Source organism: Humulus lupulus, chromosome 7 (assembly GCF_963169125.1).
Source record: "Humulus lupulus chromosome 7, drHumLupu1.1, whole genome shotgun sequence".
Taxonomy (NCBI): domain Eukaryota; kingdom Viridiplantae; phylum Streptophyta; class Magnoliopsida; order Rosales; family Cannabaceae; genus Humulus; species Humulus lupulus.
This window is the reverse complement of record NC_084799.1, coordinates 32,471,578-32,490,770: the sequence shown is the minus strand read 5'-3', so window position 1 is coordinate 32,490,770 and position 19,193 is coordinate 32,471,578. Positions and strand designations below refer to the sequence as shown.

General features: G+C 36.8%; 1 protein-coding gene across 1 annotated transcript; it reads right to left on the bottom strand.

The window, feature by feature from the left end:
• Positions 1 to 16,282: 16,282 nt before the first annotated feature.
• On the bottom strand, positions 16,283 to 18,849 carry LOC133791107 (scarecrow-like protein 30). Its single transcript, XM_062229003.1, has one exon. The coding sequence runs from the start codon at positions 18,481 to 18,483 to the stop codon at positions 16,519 to 16,521; it is 1,965 nt and encodes a 654-aa protein (XP_062084987.1). The 5' UTR covers positions 18,484 to 18,849; the 3' UTR covers positions 16,283 to 16,518.
• Between the last annotated feature and the right edge of the window lie 344 nt (positions 18,850 to 19,193).

Sequence of the window (19,193 nt, the reverse complement as noted above, 5' to 3'; positions counted from 1 at the left end):
AGCTTTCCATTAGCTCAAAAGAAAGCTCATTGGGGCGAAAAGCTATGGAAACTGAAAAGGATTGGTCTAAGGGTAAATCTCGGGGGATAGAGTTGAGCTCAAAATAGATTGCAAACCGAAGCTTCTTCCTTTTTCCCTCTTGGATCTCAGTGATTTGAATCGAAAATGAGTACTCAAGTCTTGATGTTCTCTATGCACTTCGTACTCTCTGAAGAGTCTTTGGTTGCGAGTGGATGGGGATTCAGCTCAGGGAGATGGAGCTTGATAGGGTATGGCGTGATTAGAGGACCCCCACCAATTCTTCTCAGAAGAGTACTGTGACCTCTAACAATAAAGAAAAAGGTGAGGGTACTTCATTTACAAAATGAAATGAGAGTAATTAGAGTGTTCTACCTCAAAATTCAAGCTAAAATAGGCTCGAAAAAATGAGGTGTCCTATCTCGAATAATTCAAACCAAGATAGGCTTGAAATACCGAGGTGTACTGTAATGCCCCAAAAACCCTAATAGGTTTAGGACCTTGATTAGGAGGCTGGGAAGGCCATAATTGATTTATTATGTTATTAAATGATTATATACATGTTTAGGTGAATTATATTATTATATGATGATAAATGCATGCATATGGGTCCATTTTTAATTATAAGGGCATTTTGGTAATTTGGCCCGTTAAGAGCGTAATTGTGTATTTTCATGCATGTTGGTGAATTATGAATAATACTACATTAGATGTGGATTTGTTCGAGCCATTCGGCATGAGACGATCTTTGAATGCAAGTTATCGGTCTGGTCATAACGGGGTTAATTTCGGGGCTCGGGGTGAGTCTCGGGGTAATTTGAGGATTAGAACATTACCGGGAATTAAGGGGTAATGGGATATGATTTATTAGTATTTGAGGATATTGAGAATAACGGGAATTGGAGGGTGTTAATTATGATTAACGAAATAGGCGGGAAAGGATGATTTTGCCCTTGGTGGCTGTTTAGGGTTTTAATTAGGCTTAGGGGCAATATGGTCTTTTCACCCTAAGGTTATATTTAGCCATTAGAAGGCTGTAGAATTAAGAAAAATAGAGCATCATCTTCTCCTTCAACCGATCATCATTTTCTCTTCCTTTTTCTTTTGAATTTTGAAGCTCTTTTAAGGAACCAAGCTAGGGAACCAAGCTTTGATGATCTAGGCTTCTATTCTACCATTGAGGAGGGTGTGATTTTGAGATTGAGGTGAGTTTCTAGCCATTAAAACTATGGTTCTTGCTCTGTTTTTCTTATTAAGTTTCAGCTGGATTTTTGAGTTGGATAATGGGAATTTATGGGAGTTTATGGCTAGGGTTACTTGGGTTATGATGCCTAGGGCTTGTGTATATGGTATTTGGGTTCATTTGGGGGTTTGGATGAAGTTTGGAAGCTGGTTTTTCAGGTTGGCAATGGAGGAGTCGAAGGAGGGAAAAACCAGGGTTGAAAACCCTGGTTGTAGCGCTATAGCGCTAGCCAGGGGGTGTTTCACTCTGCCAAGGGCGCTACCGGAGTAGCGCTACAGTGCTACCCTGCTTTTCCAGATTCCTGTTTTGGGCACTTTTGAGGGTTTTTGGCTCGGGGTTTCAATTTCTAAGGCTCAGGATCGAATCTACTCACCGTTTGGGTACAATTCGGGGTCCTGGGAGTGAGGTTTAGGTCAAGACCTTTTCATTGTTGATTTCATTAATTGGAGGTTATATTTGGTTATGACTAGTGTGACTGCTAAGAGATCAAAGGAACGATCATTCTCAAGGGTCGTTCAATTGTTATTCTCGCTCGAACCAGAAGTAAGAAAACTGCACCCAGTATGTGATGCATGAGAAACATGTGATTAAGGCATGACATGAATATTGAATATGAGATTGATCAGAGCTTGAGCCTCTATGTTTGTGCATGATCATAATTATGCTAGTGATTGTTAAGTAAGCATGCTGAATGCCCTACATTTGGATATTTGACATATGGTATATGTCTGGTTGCATTGGTTACTTGTGTATGGTATTGACCCATGAGTCAGAAATCGGCAATGGTGTCGGTATTAACTGTGAAGCTGTGACTCGCTAGTCAAGTTCGGCAGTAGTACTGAGCACTGGTCGTATGGTATTGGCTTAAGATTCAAGAACGGTCTTAGCGTGTTTAACGAAAGCCAAAAAGATTAGATCTAATCGACATCAGCATTGAATGACTCATCATGAGAATTAATGCCGGACCGACCTCAAGTTCGATGAAAACTAAAAGCGCTTGTCTAGCCTATGGCTAGTCACTTAGAGCCAGGGCCTGAAGGCCCAGGTGTCTGCATCGTCACATGGCTATGGGTGCTGAGCCCCCATAGTGGCTCACTTATCAGTCACTCATCTGGTTCATGTTAGTGACTTACTCATCAGTCACTCATCTGGTTCAAGTTAGTGACTTACTCATCAGTCACTCATCTGGTTTATGTTAGTGACTCACTCATCAGTCACTCATCTGGCTTATGTTAGTGACTTACTCCTCAATCACTAATCTGATTAGGGCTATACACCCCATCATGGTTAACAGAACCTCAAAGTGTTAAATCACTCATTTGATTAGGGCTATAAGCCCCAGTATGGTTAACAGAACCTCAAAGTGTTAAATCACTCATCTGATTAGGATTGAATTGATAGTCATCCATTCAGGAGGGCAGGATTCCCCATCATTACCTGAACTTATTTGCACGCATGAATAGGGCTATTATTGCTAGGCATGCACATTATAATTTAGTAACATGTTATTACTATTCATGAGCATATTGAGTTTTCTTGTTGGGCTTCGGCTCACGGGTGCTATGTGGTGCAGGTAAAGGCAAAAGAAAGCTGGACCATCCTTGAGTTGGAGAGCTTAGGTGACGATGTGTACGTATGCGGCTTCTCGACCGCCACGACCGAGGGTTGAAAGAGGAACTAGGGTTAAACCCTATTTTGCTGCTTAGATCGACTAGTTGTAAATATTTTGTTGTAATTAACCTTTAAATTATATTTTTGGGATCCCAATGTATATAGTAAACATTTTAGTGAAACGATGTATCTTAACCAAAAAGTTTAACCCTAAACCACTAATCGTACTTAGTTACATGATTATGGCCAAATGACTCGATTAGCGAGTTTAGCACTGTTTAAAATGCACAATGTAACTGTCCTTGGAGTTTAGGGTGTTACATGTACCTACCAATAGCAGGTGGTTAATTTCATTTTTGGGCTGTCCTGATTTTCTAAAAAAATTAGCAATTACCCAAAAAGGGGTTATTATCGGTTTGCGTGAGAGAGAAAATGGGAAACCCTAATTCTAAGAACCCTCTTTCTTGGACTACATGAAACCTAAAGCCTATAGCCTAATACCAAAAAATAAACCATTTTTATGGGAAATTTTTCATAAAGATTAGATCAAAATACCTTTTTTTTTTTATCTAAACTATCAAGAACATGTCAGGGACTGCTAAAAATGAAACGACATATGCAAATGGTATATTTTTTTGACCAAAATAGAGAAAAATATGAGGAGACTTACATGAATGAGGTTGATGATGGAATTGCAATGAAGATTGCAGTAGCTTGTATAAAGAAATCCTTTGAAGCTCGTCGTTAAAAATGGGGTAATCAGAGAATGGCGTAGGGACTGTTTTTTTCTTTTTCGCAAAGGAAAACATGCAAGGCTCTTTGAATGAAGAAGAAAGTGGTAGTGAAAGGGTTTACAAAGGAAAAGGATTAAGCCTTTAATAAATCAGAACCCTTAAATCGCATTTACCATGGATCCAATGGATCAAATTTAATTTCGAAAAATGGCGGTAATGAGGCAAATGAAAAGACATGGGCAGAAAAGACAGTACTTGAGTACTGTAAATACCCATTCGCAAATTGACACGTATACACACTAGAGTGTGGTAGGTGGGCACGTTTTCCGAATAGAGAAGTTCAAAAGTCTCCCTTTTAGGGTTCGAGCAGGCACTTTTGGGGGGGGGGGGGGGCAAAATGTTATACCCCAAATTTTGAGACAGATTAAATTATCTCGAAATGTAGGCTCGAGAAATAATCAAATTAAGCATTGTATATATATACATTATTATTATTGCTGATGCCACATAACCATTTCAGCTCGAAATGGAGGGTTAGCTCAAAAGGTTCGGACAGTGGCAAGAGGCTGACCTTGGAAGGTTGGTTGTTGTTGGTTCGAGCGACATTGCAGGAGTCAGCTCGAAGACCATGGTGGTAGGCTCAAAAGCGTATCTTTAAAGAAGCTAGGTGGTTACATTTGAGTAATTAAACCTATATTCACGGAATCGGTTTATGCATTAGTTTAGTCAACCAGATTCTTTAGGGATTCAATATATTTCAAATTCAAATGTGTATTGTTATGTAACTTCCCTAAAATCATGTGAGGAGAATCTGAACCCAGTATATAAATACATGGGATTGTTCACTTGTTATTTTCACGCACAAATTCTATACTCAAACTCTGTGAAATTGACTTCAGGCTGTAACGTAGATTATCTTAATAAATCTTGGACTAGGTATATTTAATTACTGAACCACGTTAAAAATCGATGTTCTTCTTTTCTTTCTAAATTATTCATTTAGCTTAATTTCTCTTGTTTTTTGTTGAAAAATAAATTCGTCAACATTTATCATAGTATCAAGAGCTTAATTATGGAGGTTAGTTTAATCATAGCTACAAACTTCATCTATTGCATCAAATCGTTATTTCCTTTTTTAATTAACTTCTTGATATTTTGTTTGAGCTACAATTTTGGAGCTTTGTTAGATTTGATGATTTTGATTTTTTGTTTGATTTGGTATTTGGAAGTTTTCTTGGTTTTGTAATTTTAGGATTTCATCAATATTGATAATTTGGTTTTTTTAAGGGCATTTTGGAAGCTTGTTTGTTTTTGCAATGGTTGGTAAAAAAGATGATTCTCTTCAATCCATTAGTATGAGATTAGATGGAAACAACTATTCATATTTGACTTATGTGATGAAATTTGTTCTCAAACACAAAATGATGCGAGGTTATGTTTTTGGAATAGTGAATAAACACACAAGTGACAAAACTGATTATGCAACTCTTTAGAAAATTGGGAAGTCGATAATTCAAAAATTATCATGATAAACAATTTTATTGAACACACAATAGGTACCCAATTAGCAAAGTATAAAATGTTATGATTGGTTAAATACATGGTAAAATTGGTTAGGCACGAAGAGGTGCAATGTAACGCCCTACCACCTTAGAGCCGTTACTAAGTGAGTTTAAAACAGAAATTGTGCATTTAATTGACTCAAAGTGGTTTCTAAAACCAAAAGTGTAATTAAACCAGAGTTTAAGGCTGTATTCTTTTAAAATGGTCAACTTCATTGAAAACGTTAAATATAAAACATCTGGGATCCCAAAATAAGGTTTACAAAATGTTTACAACTCAAAAATAGATTTACACTTGATCAGCTATCAAAAGAATGGTTAAATACAGCCATATACAAAATGCCCCCAACCAAAGCAGTCGGGCAGGCCGAACATGTACGCGCCGCCCCCACGCTCTCCATACTCATGGCCGGTTGACTGACTCCTTGCTTTTACCTGCCACACGGAGCACCCGTGAGCCGAAGCCCAGCAAGAAAACCCAAATAACACATAACATATGCAAAACAAATAGCTGGCAATAATTCACTGACACATAGGAAAACCATCATAATAAACAAGTACGACCATGCCGCTCCCAAGGCCTTACCAAAGCCTGGAGTTTCGGTTCTCACCGCGAGGATAACTCATGTATCCCTTGGGTCCCACCCTGAATATAAGCATCCCATATGCTGTGTGTTACTTTCGGCCCCACGGCCGCCCCGGCCTACGCCGTACCCGGCCTTTGCCGTTCGTTTCATCATAATCACACATATAGTACATTCAAAATAAACATTCACACACATCACGGTTCATTTAAGGTTAAGCATTTGCACGTAATACAATCCGGGGCCATGCCCTACAATCACACAGTGGGGCCATGCCCTAAACTCGGGTGTTACGGTTTTCTTACCTGTATCCCGAGCTTTCCAATGCACCACGGTCCACTAGCACGAGCCTCTCCCAAATCCTAGTCACAACACACACATCAAACACTTTAAATACTAACCAAGCCAAAACCACTTCCCGGGACCAATCCCGTACTCCCGGGACCTCTAAAACCTTAAAACAACACCCCGGAGGCATCCCCCGAACCCCCGGAGCTAAGACCTAAAATTGCCAAAAAAAGCTATCCTGAAAATTGCCTTGTGCCGCGGCACAACTTCCTTGTGCCGCGGCACCCAACAGACAGAAGCTCCCCCGCCGCGGCACACAAAAACCCTGCCGCGGCACACCTTCGCAGACCCAGAATTCTGGGTTTTTCCTGCAATTTTTCTCGAGCTTCAACCTCTCCAAATCACCCCAAACCAGTACCTAAGTCTCAAAACTCAAATCCAAACCTCAAATGAACAATCTAACACCCTACAAACACTAGGATCAAGGTCAAAACATCAACACACCCAAGATCCACCCCATTGACCTCAAATTCAGCAACTCAAACCAAAACCCATAAAAATCTTAACTCAAGCATTAAATTCCTTAACCAACACAGAAAACAAACTTAAATGAGCATAAGATCCTTACCTCAAGATTAGAATCCACCCTAAAAGTTTCCTTGATCTCCTTCTAAGCTTCCCACTTCAGCCCCTTCTACACCTCTTCTTCTTTCTTCTTTCTTCTTCTTGCCCTAGCCTTTCTTTCCTCTTCTTTTCCTTCTCTTCTAATTTTATCAAAGCCACAAGTGAACCCAAATGCCCAAACCGTACCCCCTAAATCCCAGCTGCAAAATGTCTATTACACTAGCCAAAAGACCATTTTACCCCTTCTTCATAACCCTTCCTAACTAAACCTTCAAGGGCACCTAAGTCCTTTCACTTTTATTTCATTTCTACCATTTTCTATCTAAAACTTGTTACTCACAGCAGTTACAAATGGTTACCAAAATACCAATAACTAATCACTCGCTCTCAACTCAACTTATAAGATTCCCGAAGTACCCCTAGGCTTTACCCGAGCCGGGTACAACAACCCGTTGTGACTTTAGACTAAATGGCTCACTAGGACCGTCTCGATGCGTGCATCCTGATAATAACACCACACTCACATGGCACAATTCACATAGTACAATTATCACAGTTATGCCCTAACATGGCCAGATTACAATCATGCTCATTCTAAGACAATCAGGTCTACATGCATACTAATTCACATAGTCACGCATCTCAATTAATCAACTAATCACATAACGTGCAATAAATCGTAATCATGCATTAAGCTCATTAAAGTCATACATAAAATCCCATCATGCCCTCCAGGCATACTACTCCTGGCCCTAAGCCTTAACACTGAATTTGGGTCGTTACATGCAAAACCATCACGATTTCACAAAAGTCAACATGTGAGAGTTGACTTTCGGTATAGGCATTTATAAATCATATTTTTGGGTCCAAAGTGTTTCTTTAGAGTATGTGAGAATACCCAAAAAGTTTGGGAGCATTTGGAGATGTTTTGAGACAATTTTTGGAGAGTCAAGTTAGTGGCTTCGGCGACGTAGCGATGCGTCGCTCAACCACGAATGAATGAACCAGGCGACGTGTCGCCTGGGCTGTTCGTACGAATCCATACAGTGACGTGTTTTGTCTCTAAAATTTAAATTAAAATGCTCTAATCTCAATGGTTAAGTCTAATGAGGTTCCTATACTATTTAAAGGGTTCATTTAAGTTAATTGGTGACTTGATCACTCACCTCTTTCTCTAAATCCTCTCTCTTTGGCTCTCAAGAGTACTAGTTTTCTCCAAGAAACTCATCAAGCATTGTTTGACCTGCATGAGTTTTAAGGATTGTTAAATCTCAAATATCATTCTACTTGGTTGAAGCTTCAAGCAATAAGGGAAGACTTGAAATAGAGATTTTGGACAATAATATTTTTATTGTGTATAAGGCTTAGAAGTTCCCCAAGTTTGAAGATTCAAGTTTCTCAATAAAAATGTTGTATCTCTCTAACCCCAATCTTGTATTTTGTCATTCTATCGTGTTTATGTTGTTAGTATAGATGTTTAAGTGTTTCTAAGTTCATCATACAATCATTTAATCACTTAATCCTTTATTTTCAATATTTGCATTCATATTATGAATATGGCTCTTTGATGATCAAGATTTGCATTCATACTTTGAATAAGATTTTTGATTAGCATCTAGGGTTTGTAATATTGAACTATTCATATTATGCACTGTTGATTAAGATAGCGTAAAGCCGTAAATTCCCAAAATAAAATAGCAAACGAAGTTTGGGTACATCTTGCAAGATAGTATACATAGTCTAACTTTGCAAAGAAAAATCTATTAGAGTTAGACATTAAAGCTATTGAATAAAAAAATATATGAATAATCAAGAATTATATTCAGTAATGACAATGACAGATCTTTAGGATCAATTGACTCTTACAAAATTAGTAGAATTACGAGCTTTTACTCCTTATATTTATTGCATGGATGAACAACACTTAGTTTAATTTTAAGACACTTCATGATGATTATGAGGGACTTAAAGGTTCCATTCTACATTGTAGTCCACTTCCTTTAGTTTAGTAAGCTTTTGGAAGATGAAATTCGTCTTAAGTCCCAAGTAAGAAAATATGTTCTTTCGGCACCTGATCCCTTTGTTTTGGCAATCCCTTCTAGATCCTTTGCTCACCATGAAAACAAACATCATACAAAATTTGGGATTGATGAATGTAGCTTTTGCAAACAAAAAGGTCATTGGAAGGCTCAAAGTCCAAAGTAATCAAATCGTGCACCACAACAACAAGGTCATCAATTCAAACTTCCACAATTTGGCAACCAATCGTAATCACAACCATACCATCCTCTCCAATTCAACATTGCTGCAACTGTGCCTTATTCTAAATCATATGAATTTGGATCCTCATCTTCTAATCCTGCACTTGATGCCCTCTCCGAACACTTTCAAAATTTTCTCACCACGCAGACACATGCTATGTCTACCTTTTCTTTGATATGTCAATCATGTTTTGGCATTTCACGTATGGCTTCCTCCACATGAATTTTAGATTATGGAGCTTTTCACCATGTCTCCTAATTCAATATCTTATGTCTCCTACATCATTTAAACATGTTATGATTGCTGATGGTACTCCTATGGCAATAATTTTTGTTGGTTTTGTTGTAAATTCTCATTTATCTCTTTTTCATGTTTTCGACATTTCTAAGTTTTCACTAAATATTGCATATGTTGGTCAATTGTGTGATTATGGTTACTCAATGTCTTTTTATTCTTCCTCTTGTCATGTGTATGATCTGCGATTCTAGAATTTAATTGAGAAATGTCGTAGGTAAGAGAGATTATATGTTTTGGATGAGTTGAGATACTGATATTTACAACTCCTAGTGTTGATCTGTCTTCATTCTCACCGTCTAGTTTTTTTTTTATTCATTTATGGCATTCTTGTCTCGATCATATTTAAGCTTCATGTTTAATATTCTTAGCTTCTACTGGAACTTAGGAAATTTGTAAACTCATGATAATTCTGATTGTAGTGGTTGTACACTTGCAAAATTCTTTACTTTGCCTTTCAATAAAAGTACTTCGTGTTCTATTACACCTTTTGACTTAGTCCACTCTGATGTGTGGGGACCTTCTTCTGTTGTTACAAAATGAGAGTATCGATATTATGTTTCTTTTATTGATAATCACTCTTGCTTTTGTTGGGTTTATCTTATTGAAACAGTGTTATGACTTCGTTGATATTTGTAATATATTTAAAGATCTTGTTAGAACTTAACATGTTGATGTTCTTAAGTGTTTTAGATGGGAGGTGGTGAATATAATGCTGAGATTGGATAAATACATGGTGAAATTGTTTAGGCGTGAAGAGATGCTAAAATAATAACGATTTAACAAAAGTCAACAAGTGAAAGTTGACTTTCAGTATATGCATTTATAAATAAGCTTTTTGAGTCCAAAATGTTTATTTTGAGTATATAAGAGTACCTCAAGAAGTTTGGGAGCATTTGGAGGTGTTTTGAGACAAGTCTTGGAGTGCCAAAATAGAGGCGTCGGCGATTCGTCGCCCCCTAGGAGGCGACGTGTCGCCAAAAGCTTGAAACCCTTGGTTAAGATGGACCAGGCAATGCATCGCTTGGTGCCATGCAATGCATCACCTAGACTGTTACAGAAAGTCCGTACAGTTACGTAAATAACCTCGAAAACTTAAATTTAAATATTCTAATCTCATTGGTTGAGCCTAATGAGGGTTTATTACTATTTAAGGGATTTATATGAGTTAATTAGTGGATTAATCACTCACATCTCTCTCTCTCTCTTTCTCTAAAAGAAGAGCTTTCTCTGCCTTTAGCTCCAAGATTTCTAGATTTCTCCAATATCTTCATCAAGAAAGCTTGGCTTGTATGAAGGATCAAGGTTTGTGCATCCTAATCTCATTCCACTATTGTAGTAGCTTCAAGCATTTCCATAGAGAAGGATAGGAATAGAGATTTTTGGACAACAAATCTTTATTTGTGTCAAGTCTTGCAACTTTTGTATTTCACATAAAATCACAGCTTGTGATTTTATGTTCCTAGGGTTTGTTCTTTAAGAAAGGTCTACTATAAAATCTTACCTCATTGTGTTTATGTAATTTCTGTTTAACTATTCTCAAAGATTGATTTACTTGTATCTTTTGTCTTGAGTTGTATCATAAACCAAAGGTTATCTATAGCCTAATCCCCAAAATATACTTCAAATGAATTTTGTGATTTGCTTGCTTTAGATGGAACTATTCACAAAACTTCATGTACATATGTTCCTTAGGAAAATGGTGTTGTTGAAAAGAAAAAAACATAGGTACATTGTTGAAACTACTCATTCTCTTTTATTATGAGCTTCAGTTCCTAGTAAATCTGAAGAGAAACAGTTCTTACTGATGTCAATCCAATCAACAAATTCCATCATCTATCACTTCAGATTTGTCTCCTTTTGAAAAGCTATATGTTCTTATTCCTAACTACTCTTCCTTAAGAGTCTTTGGTTCTGCTTGCTTTGCCCTTCGTCCTTTGTGGAGTGTAAAAAATTATCATCACACTTTTGCATGTGTGTTTCTTGGTTATGGTTAGGGGAAAAAGAATATTGTTGTTTTTATCCAACTTCACAAAACTATATAATTCTTGCCATGTTGTCTTTCTTGAACATGTACATTTATTTTCAATTCCTGGTACCACTCACAACTTGACCAAATAAAATCTTATTCATATTGATCATTTCTCTAAACACACACACATATATATATATATAGATCTTCTTCACGTGTTTCTTCAACTATTTCGATAGTCCATTTTCCTTTACATTACTCTCGTAGGGTTCCCAATGTAAGATTTGAAGATATTGGTACATCGCAGCTTGAAATTTATGATGCTTCTTCTCCTGCAGCTAAGATCCTCCTAAGATTGTGGATCTTCATTTTCATCAGCACACTCGTAAGTCTATTAAACTACTAGATTTTTTTATTCTTCTTATACCGGTTCCTTCACTTACTTTTTAGCACCTATTCATTGTCTCTTTAAGCCTTTATCTTATACATAGGAAATTCTTAACCCCCTTTAGTAGCAAGCTATCGATGAAGAGCTTTATGCTTTGCGAAAGACACATACTTGGAATTTAGTACGTTTACCGTCTGGTAAATGTACAATTAGTTCGTGTTAGGTTTACAAAATAAAGATCAAGTCTAATGGGTTTGTTGAATGCTACAAAGCTAGATTATTGGCTAAATAGTTTTCTCAACAGTATGGTATGGATTATGAGGAGGCTTTTGCTCCTATTGCAAAAATTACCAGTTGTTAGTACTCTTATTGTAGTTGCATCTCTTTGTCAGTGCCACATAAGCCAATTGGATGTTAAGAAAACATTTTTGAACTGTGATTTGAATGAAGAAGCTTGCATGGTTCCTCCACCACGTATTCCTCATGTAGAATATTAGGGAGAGAGATGTGAGGTAGAACTACTCTAGATATTTTATTAAATTGTACTTTTGAATTACATCCTAAGAGCATTATTTATACACGGTAAATGTAAACAAGAAAAGAAAGGGAAACTACTATATTTAAAATATCCTAGCTAATTAATTAAAATATCCAATCATTCTAACACCTCATAATCATGGACAAGTTTGCAAGCTTAAGAAAACTTTATATGGTCTCAAACAAGCACCTTGAGCATGGTTTGAGATGTTTTCTACTGTTATCACTTTTTTTTTATCCTAGCGATCATGACACGAATCTCTTTGTCAAGTGTACCATTGCAGGTCATATTTTGCTTTCTTTATATGATGATGGTATGATTATTATTGATGATGATGTTGATAGAATTGCAATGTTAAAGTCAAAATTAAATGGTCATCGAGAACAAAAATTTAGGTTCTCTACCATGCTTTTTGGGTATTAAAGTTGAATTCTCTCAAAAAGACTATTTTTCTTAGTCAAAATACACTATTGAATTCTTGGGCATGTTCATCTTACTAATACTAAAATTATTGTCACTCATTGTGAGCTCAATGTTTAATATTCTTTTTCTAATGGCACACCTATTCAAGATCACACCGTATATCGCACCATTGTTGATAGTTAGATCTACCTCACTAATTAGTCATCCAAACATTATATATGTTGTTCATGTAGTTAGTCAGTTTGTGTCTTCGCCTACTATTGTTCATCGAACATCTATTCTTTGTATCTTGAGGTATCTTTAAGGTACTATTTTCAAAGTTTGTTACTTCCATCAACTACTTCCTTGGAGTTGCGTGCATATTTTGATGCAGATCATGGTTGTGTTCCTACAGATTGCAAGTCTGTTACTGACTTCCGTATTTTTTTGGTAATTCTGTTATTTCCTTTGGAAGGGTAATAAACAAACTATGGACTATCAATCTTCTGTTGAAAGTAAAATATTGTGTTATGTCATCTACTATCAAAGAGATTTTTTGGTTACGTTGTTTACTTGCAGATATGAGTGTTGTTCTTTCTTATCACACCCATATGTATTGTGACAACCTAAGTACTATCCAGATTGTTTTTTTAATTATTGCATTAACCCTAATTTTTCAATAAAGAGGAACCACATATTCTTCCCTTCATCTCTTTGTCTTCTCTCTTCTTGTTAGATATTTATCACTCCATGTGTATGAAAAGCAACCACACTAACTAATTAAACTAGACATAGGTTATATTGTTAATTTTATTTAGTAGAGATACTTATACTCCATCTAAATAAAAAGCAACTGAACTAGTTAAGGGTACTTAGATGTATAACATTGTAGGATTCACAAGAACTGCATTCCATAGCTTTTATTTTTCTATTTTTGGTTCCACTCATTTTACATTTATTTACCTTCTTTTTAGGATATAAACAACACAATCCATAGGTAAGGAACTGAATATGAGCATATCATATTACAATCTTTAAGCTTTTAGTAAAGTTCATCACCTCCTTCCATGATGTTGAATAAGAATAGATATAAAAGTTGGTTCACCTACCACCACCGCTTTCTCAATGCCTCTCAAGGCCCAGATTGTGGTTCAGTAACTTCCTAATATCTGCTTCTGTTGTTAGTTAAATGCCATTTGTAAAGGAGCAATGATTAGTGCTAAGCCTAGTTCAAATTTCAGAATAAGTGTCCCAAAGTAGTTAACTCTTTTTATTCTTTTTTCTCACTAGGTGATTAGTTACTTGTTAGTTCACAAAACAAGTAGACTCAAGATAGTTCTTAAGAGTTGACTCAAAAAAGATCAGAAAAAGATAAGTAAATGAGACTTGTCCTGAGCAGCCTCTTCATCAGAATCTATTAATGATAGGATAGATATAGGTTACTTTTCAGTCTTAGTTTTTTAAAGTTTTATTATTATTTTTTTAATATTTTTAGTTATTTTTAGAGTGGGTGTATTTTCCAGGTTGCTATATGCTACATGGATATTTGATAAATATTTCAAAATTTATTTGAAATATTATTTTCAATCAAGAGAAAAATAATAGAAGATATTTATTTGAATTGATTGGAAGGAGAATTTAAACTTAATTTGTTGGTGAGATAGTTTCGGTATTTTAAACAAATCTCCCTACTCTCATCTCCGATTTACGTTTTCTTGGTGGCATTGGAAAGCTTATTAAAAGCCCTACAAATAATACTACAAAAACACTATTTTAGGACACTTTTTTAGGGCACTCACCTAGATGTGAGTCCTAAAAACAGCTCCTGGACTTTTTAGCGAGTCCTTAAAGAATTTCTCCGCGAGCCCTAAAAACTATGTGTGTCCTAAAAGCTTGACTTTTTAGGACTCGCATTACGAGTCCTTAAAGAATCTTTTTAGGACACTCATTGCGAGTCCTAAAAACTTATATGTGTCCTAAAAGTTTGAATTTTAAAAAATCACAAATTCCCTCCAATCTCCTGGACTTTTTAGGACTTGCGTTGAGAGTCCTTAAAGAATTTCTTTAAGGACGCGCAGTGCGAGCCCTAAAAACTTATGTGTATCCTAAAAGTTTGAATAGTTTTTTTTAACAAAATTTTTATTAATAATTTAATAAATAAATAAATAAAAATTAAATTAAATTTAGAAACCCTAATATTAATTTTTTTAACCACTCGGTTTCTCTCTCCTCTCTCTACTCGATCCCCTCTCTTCCCTTCTCTCCTTGTCGTTGCATTCCTCAAGCCCGAACAGTGCACCTCCGGCCACCAGACGGCGACAAGCGCCACACCACTGAGTTCCCGAACCCCCGAAACCCAAATCCCCAGAACCTCGCCTCCCCACTCGCTGTCCTCTGCCTCGACGGGATATGTGAAGCTCTGTCGCTGCCGTGGCTTCCCAAGCAATTTTTGGACGATTTCGACGTCATTTGGGCCGATGGGTGGCATGGTCGGGTTCGTGAGCTCAAGGGGATCAAAACCCCTATGGAGATTGGTCTGAAATTTCAGTGGAGGTGCTCTTCGGTGTCGTGGAAACCCGAGGGTTCTCGGCCTTATTCCGACCGCCACAGTGGGTGGTGAGTCTCACCACCACCATTTTCGAGTCCCCTTCGACCTCTACTTCAAAACCCAAGGGTTGATTCCTCAACCACCGTCGTTGGGGTGGCGCCGTCGTTGTCATCGTCGAAGCTCCGACGTGAGCTTTGGCCAAAAATTATGTGGGGCGGCCCGAGGCTCGTTTTGAGCTCTAAAACATCTTTTAGGACTTGCAACGCAAGTTCTAAAAAAACCTCAGTTTTTAAGGCTCTCAAATAGAGGACTCGCACCCCGCGAGTCCTAAAAGGCCTTTTTTGTAATAGTGAAAATCTAGTTTCACAATAAAAGTCAAATTTAGATGTTTACTTGGTGATATTTGAGCTACAAGATTATGCATTCTAGAAATACGATATTTGAAATTCAAATGAAGATATTTTGGAACATCACAAGTACAAGTGGAAGCATCTAGAAAATTATTTTCACAACTTTATTACTATGAAAAGAATGTTTTAGATTATTTTAGACTTCTTCTACTATTTTATTCTCTTTCTATGAGTTCTAATATGTTGTTTATGGTTTCCTTTATGAGTATGAACTAATTTTATTTTCTAGGGCTTCAATGAAGTCTCTTGAGACTCTTTATTGATTTAATGCAATTTCTATGATTTTTTCTTCTATATTGTGACTTATTCAAGTTTATGCTTAATGTTTGTGATTGATTGGTCATGTATTACATGTTCAATATGATTTTAATTCGAAATTTGAGAAGTGAGACTTACTTATGCTTTGAATAAACATAAATTTTGATATTGGACGAGATGGTTTGAGTAACTTTTAAGAATTCTATTCTTAATACCTGTTATTCGTTTGAATTTATTATAAAGATGTAGAAAGTTTGCATATAGGTTGATATTTATATATATATATATATACATAAATATAAATTGTTTTTGTTAATCCACTATCACAATTGGAAGAAGAATAGTAGGAATTGTATTAATGAAATATTAGAGTGGATAGAAGATGAAGTTAAATGCCTTAATTTTATCTCCATTGAATTATCTTTTTAAAGTTGTTTCTTGAATTTGCTAGGATTAATTTCAGTTTTCTTAGTTTTAATTATTCTCTTCATAAATTATAAGTTAAATAAAAATAAACATTAATTATTGGTAATTGGTAAACAGCCATTGTGGTAACCATCTTTATTTATCATTATTATTCCTTGTCCGGCATTGGAATTTTCACAACAATTAACTTGTGCAAACATGGAATAATATGTCAAACTAGCTTTGCAAAACAAACACTAAAATAAATAAATTGAATAGTCATACATGAAAGAACAAGCCAGCATTTTGATAATCACTACTTTGATCTAGAGCCTATTTTTAGGCAGTAAAGAACATGTGTATAGGATCCTAGCTTGCTAGACAGGTTTCCAGCAGGAAATGGCGAAGATTCGACGTCCTTTCCATCCTTGTAGCAACCACTCGCCAAGTTGTTCGACAATAAAGTCCTTGTGGTAACTCAATTGTACTTTCTTCTTCACTGCTTCAAAAATTTCCTGGTCAAGTGGAGTCTGCTTGAAGCCGGCCCTGACATTCCGAACTTGCCACTGCTTGTAGGACTCAGGTCGCTCGACCCTTTCTGTGCCCTCACATGCTACGATATTCTTTATATCCCTTCCATATATTGCTTTCTCAAACTCCATCCTGAATCTTTCTTCGCGGGGCACTGTTGAATCAAACATATCAAACAGTGAAGAAAAGTGCAATAGTGCCTCTCTGAACCGGGTCAAAAAGAAAGGCGCATTATATGTTCCATTAGAAACACCATGGATGAAAATGTCAGGGTTAATTCTCCTTATCAGCTTTAGGACAGTGTCTCTAGGATTGTTTATCACCACTGTTTCATCTAGTATGTGCTTTAAGCGGTGCAAACAATTGACAACAACAAGCTCATCTTTGTTGATTTTGAGATCCTCATAGCAGATTGTTTCCCATTTCTTAGCAATCATGTTGTATTCAGAAGGGACATTAAATCTCTTGCAGTAATTTTCTAACCGACGCTTTGTCTCTTCAACCCTCTCTGTAGGCCGAAAACCAGGCTGGGGAAGCTCAATTCCAGTCATTCGAAGCTTAGGAGGCCCCCCAGGTGTCTGTGAGAGACGTTGGATAAGACCAGGCCATTGGAAACCATATTGAATACCAAAATCAATGATGTGAATGGTTTTCGCATTCTTTGCTAGGTTCATAATCGTTCGGTTAGCAAAACAATATGACATCCTCAAGAAGGGGCAGGCCGTAATGTAAAGCTGGTGACCTCTCAAGATATCAACCACTGACATCTCATTGCTTACAAGGGGTGAATACGACACTGCCCTAGTGCCAGCCAACCGCGCCTCAAGGCCATTGGCAAAGTAATGAGCTAATCTCTGTGTTGCATCTCCATCAGGAGAAGAATGCTGCCTTATCTGCTTGAACAAGTCTGTTGCAGTTCTTTGGTCATAGCTTGCTACAGCTTGGGCGCATTGAGTAAGCAAAGTCCACAAATCCACCATATCCCCTTTGTCTTTATCTTGTTTCTTCGAACGCTTCATTTTACCTGACCTTTTTCCCTGCTTACCATGCTGCTGCTGCTGCAATTTCTGTGCCAATTCATCTTCATTTTCACCATGATAGAGTAACACTCTATCTAACATTTCTGTTGGCTCAAAATCATCACCCTTCACAGCGACATGTTTGCTGCTCCTAACTTCTTCACTGTTAACATCATCGTATCCACTCTGATGATTCGTCTTCCCCCTTTGTAAACGGACCCCATCTTTATCCAAATCAATCATCTGGGTTTTGCCCTTTTGAGAGAATGAACTTGTTGGTTTACCAGTAGTGTTTCCCCTAAAACGGGCAACAGATTGAACACCACCAAAAATTGGACCTTGAACCAAACGGGTATCAAAAGAAGTTTTGACAGAAGAGGGAAAGGGCTTAGAAGATACATATTCACCTTTATCAGAAGATGGGGGATAATTCTGGCCAAGCACATCATAAAATGACTTCTCCGCAGCTTGGAGGGCCAAAGGGTCCTGCAACGTCAAGGACTTTCGCTCCAGGTCTTCTTCCTCCATGAGCATCTCACTTATGAACTTGAGCGTAGCAGTAAAGGAGTCACTGTAGCCTGGAGAATCTACCTCAGAACAAGTGCTTGAATTCTGACTTGACTCACAAGAATGGTGTTGGTGAAGACCATTTGAATAATCACAAGGTTGTAAAACTCCACCATGCTTTATAGCATCTCTTACATAACTTTGATTCGAATAAAATGAAAATGATTTGGGGTTGTAATTAAAACCGTTCATTGAAACAGCAAAATCATCCAAAAGGGTATCCATAAAACAAGACCATCTATCTCAAAATTATAACATACATTAAAAAAAAATCTCTAGCAAATAAAACAATTTTAGCAGAAACTCATAAAGATAGAGATATTTGCGTAATAGAAACAAATACAACAACTGAAACTAATGTACAGTCAATTAAGGATAAGAAACTCACAGCAATAAGAGAACCCCAACAAACTAGTATGGACTAAAAACCTAAAAGAGGTTATATATACATGTATATTTAAAGACAAAACAGAAAAGAAAAACAGTCATGAATGATTAAAGTTGATCTTTTTCCCAAGCATGGATTGGAAAATAAGAGAGGTCTGACCATCATAGTAAAATGAATCTTCACGGAATGTTCGTGGAAGGGTTAGAAAAGTAAACCCAAGTAAGCCGCCAACCATGTAATTACCATTATATAATTACCATGAACCAGTCACTATCTGACTGAGAGAGAAGTTACTTTCGTTTGGTAGTTGAGGGGCTTGGCTCTCGAGTCGTTGAACTCAATAAAGGAGCTAAACAAGCAAGGACCACGTCGGTTGTTCCTTTCTCATTAAGGCGAGTTAATCTTGACATTATCTTATTTTTATTACCTTAGGAAATAAATATCCTTAATATGATGGGAAATGTTCTTTATTTAACGCGTGACATGTACCTTCTTTTGTCCTTTCTGCCTTTCTGGCCTGATTTATTGTTTTAAAAGAATTTTTGGC

What these genes read in the sequence shown, in the direction of transcription:
- LOC133791107 (XM_062229003.1), bottom strand. Translation starts at nt 18,483, where the DNA reads ATGGATACCCTTTTGGATGATTTTGCTGTTTCAATGAACGGTTTTAAT.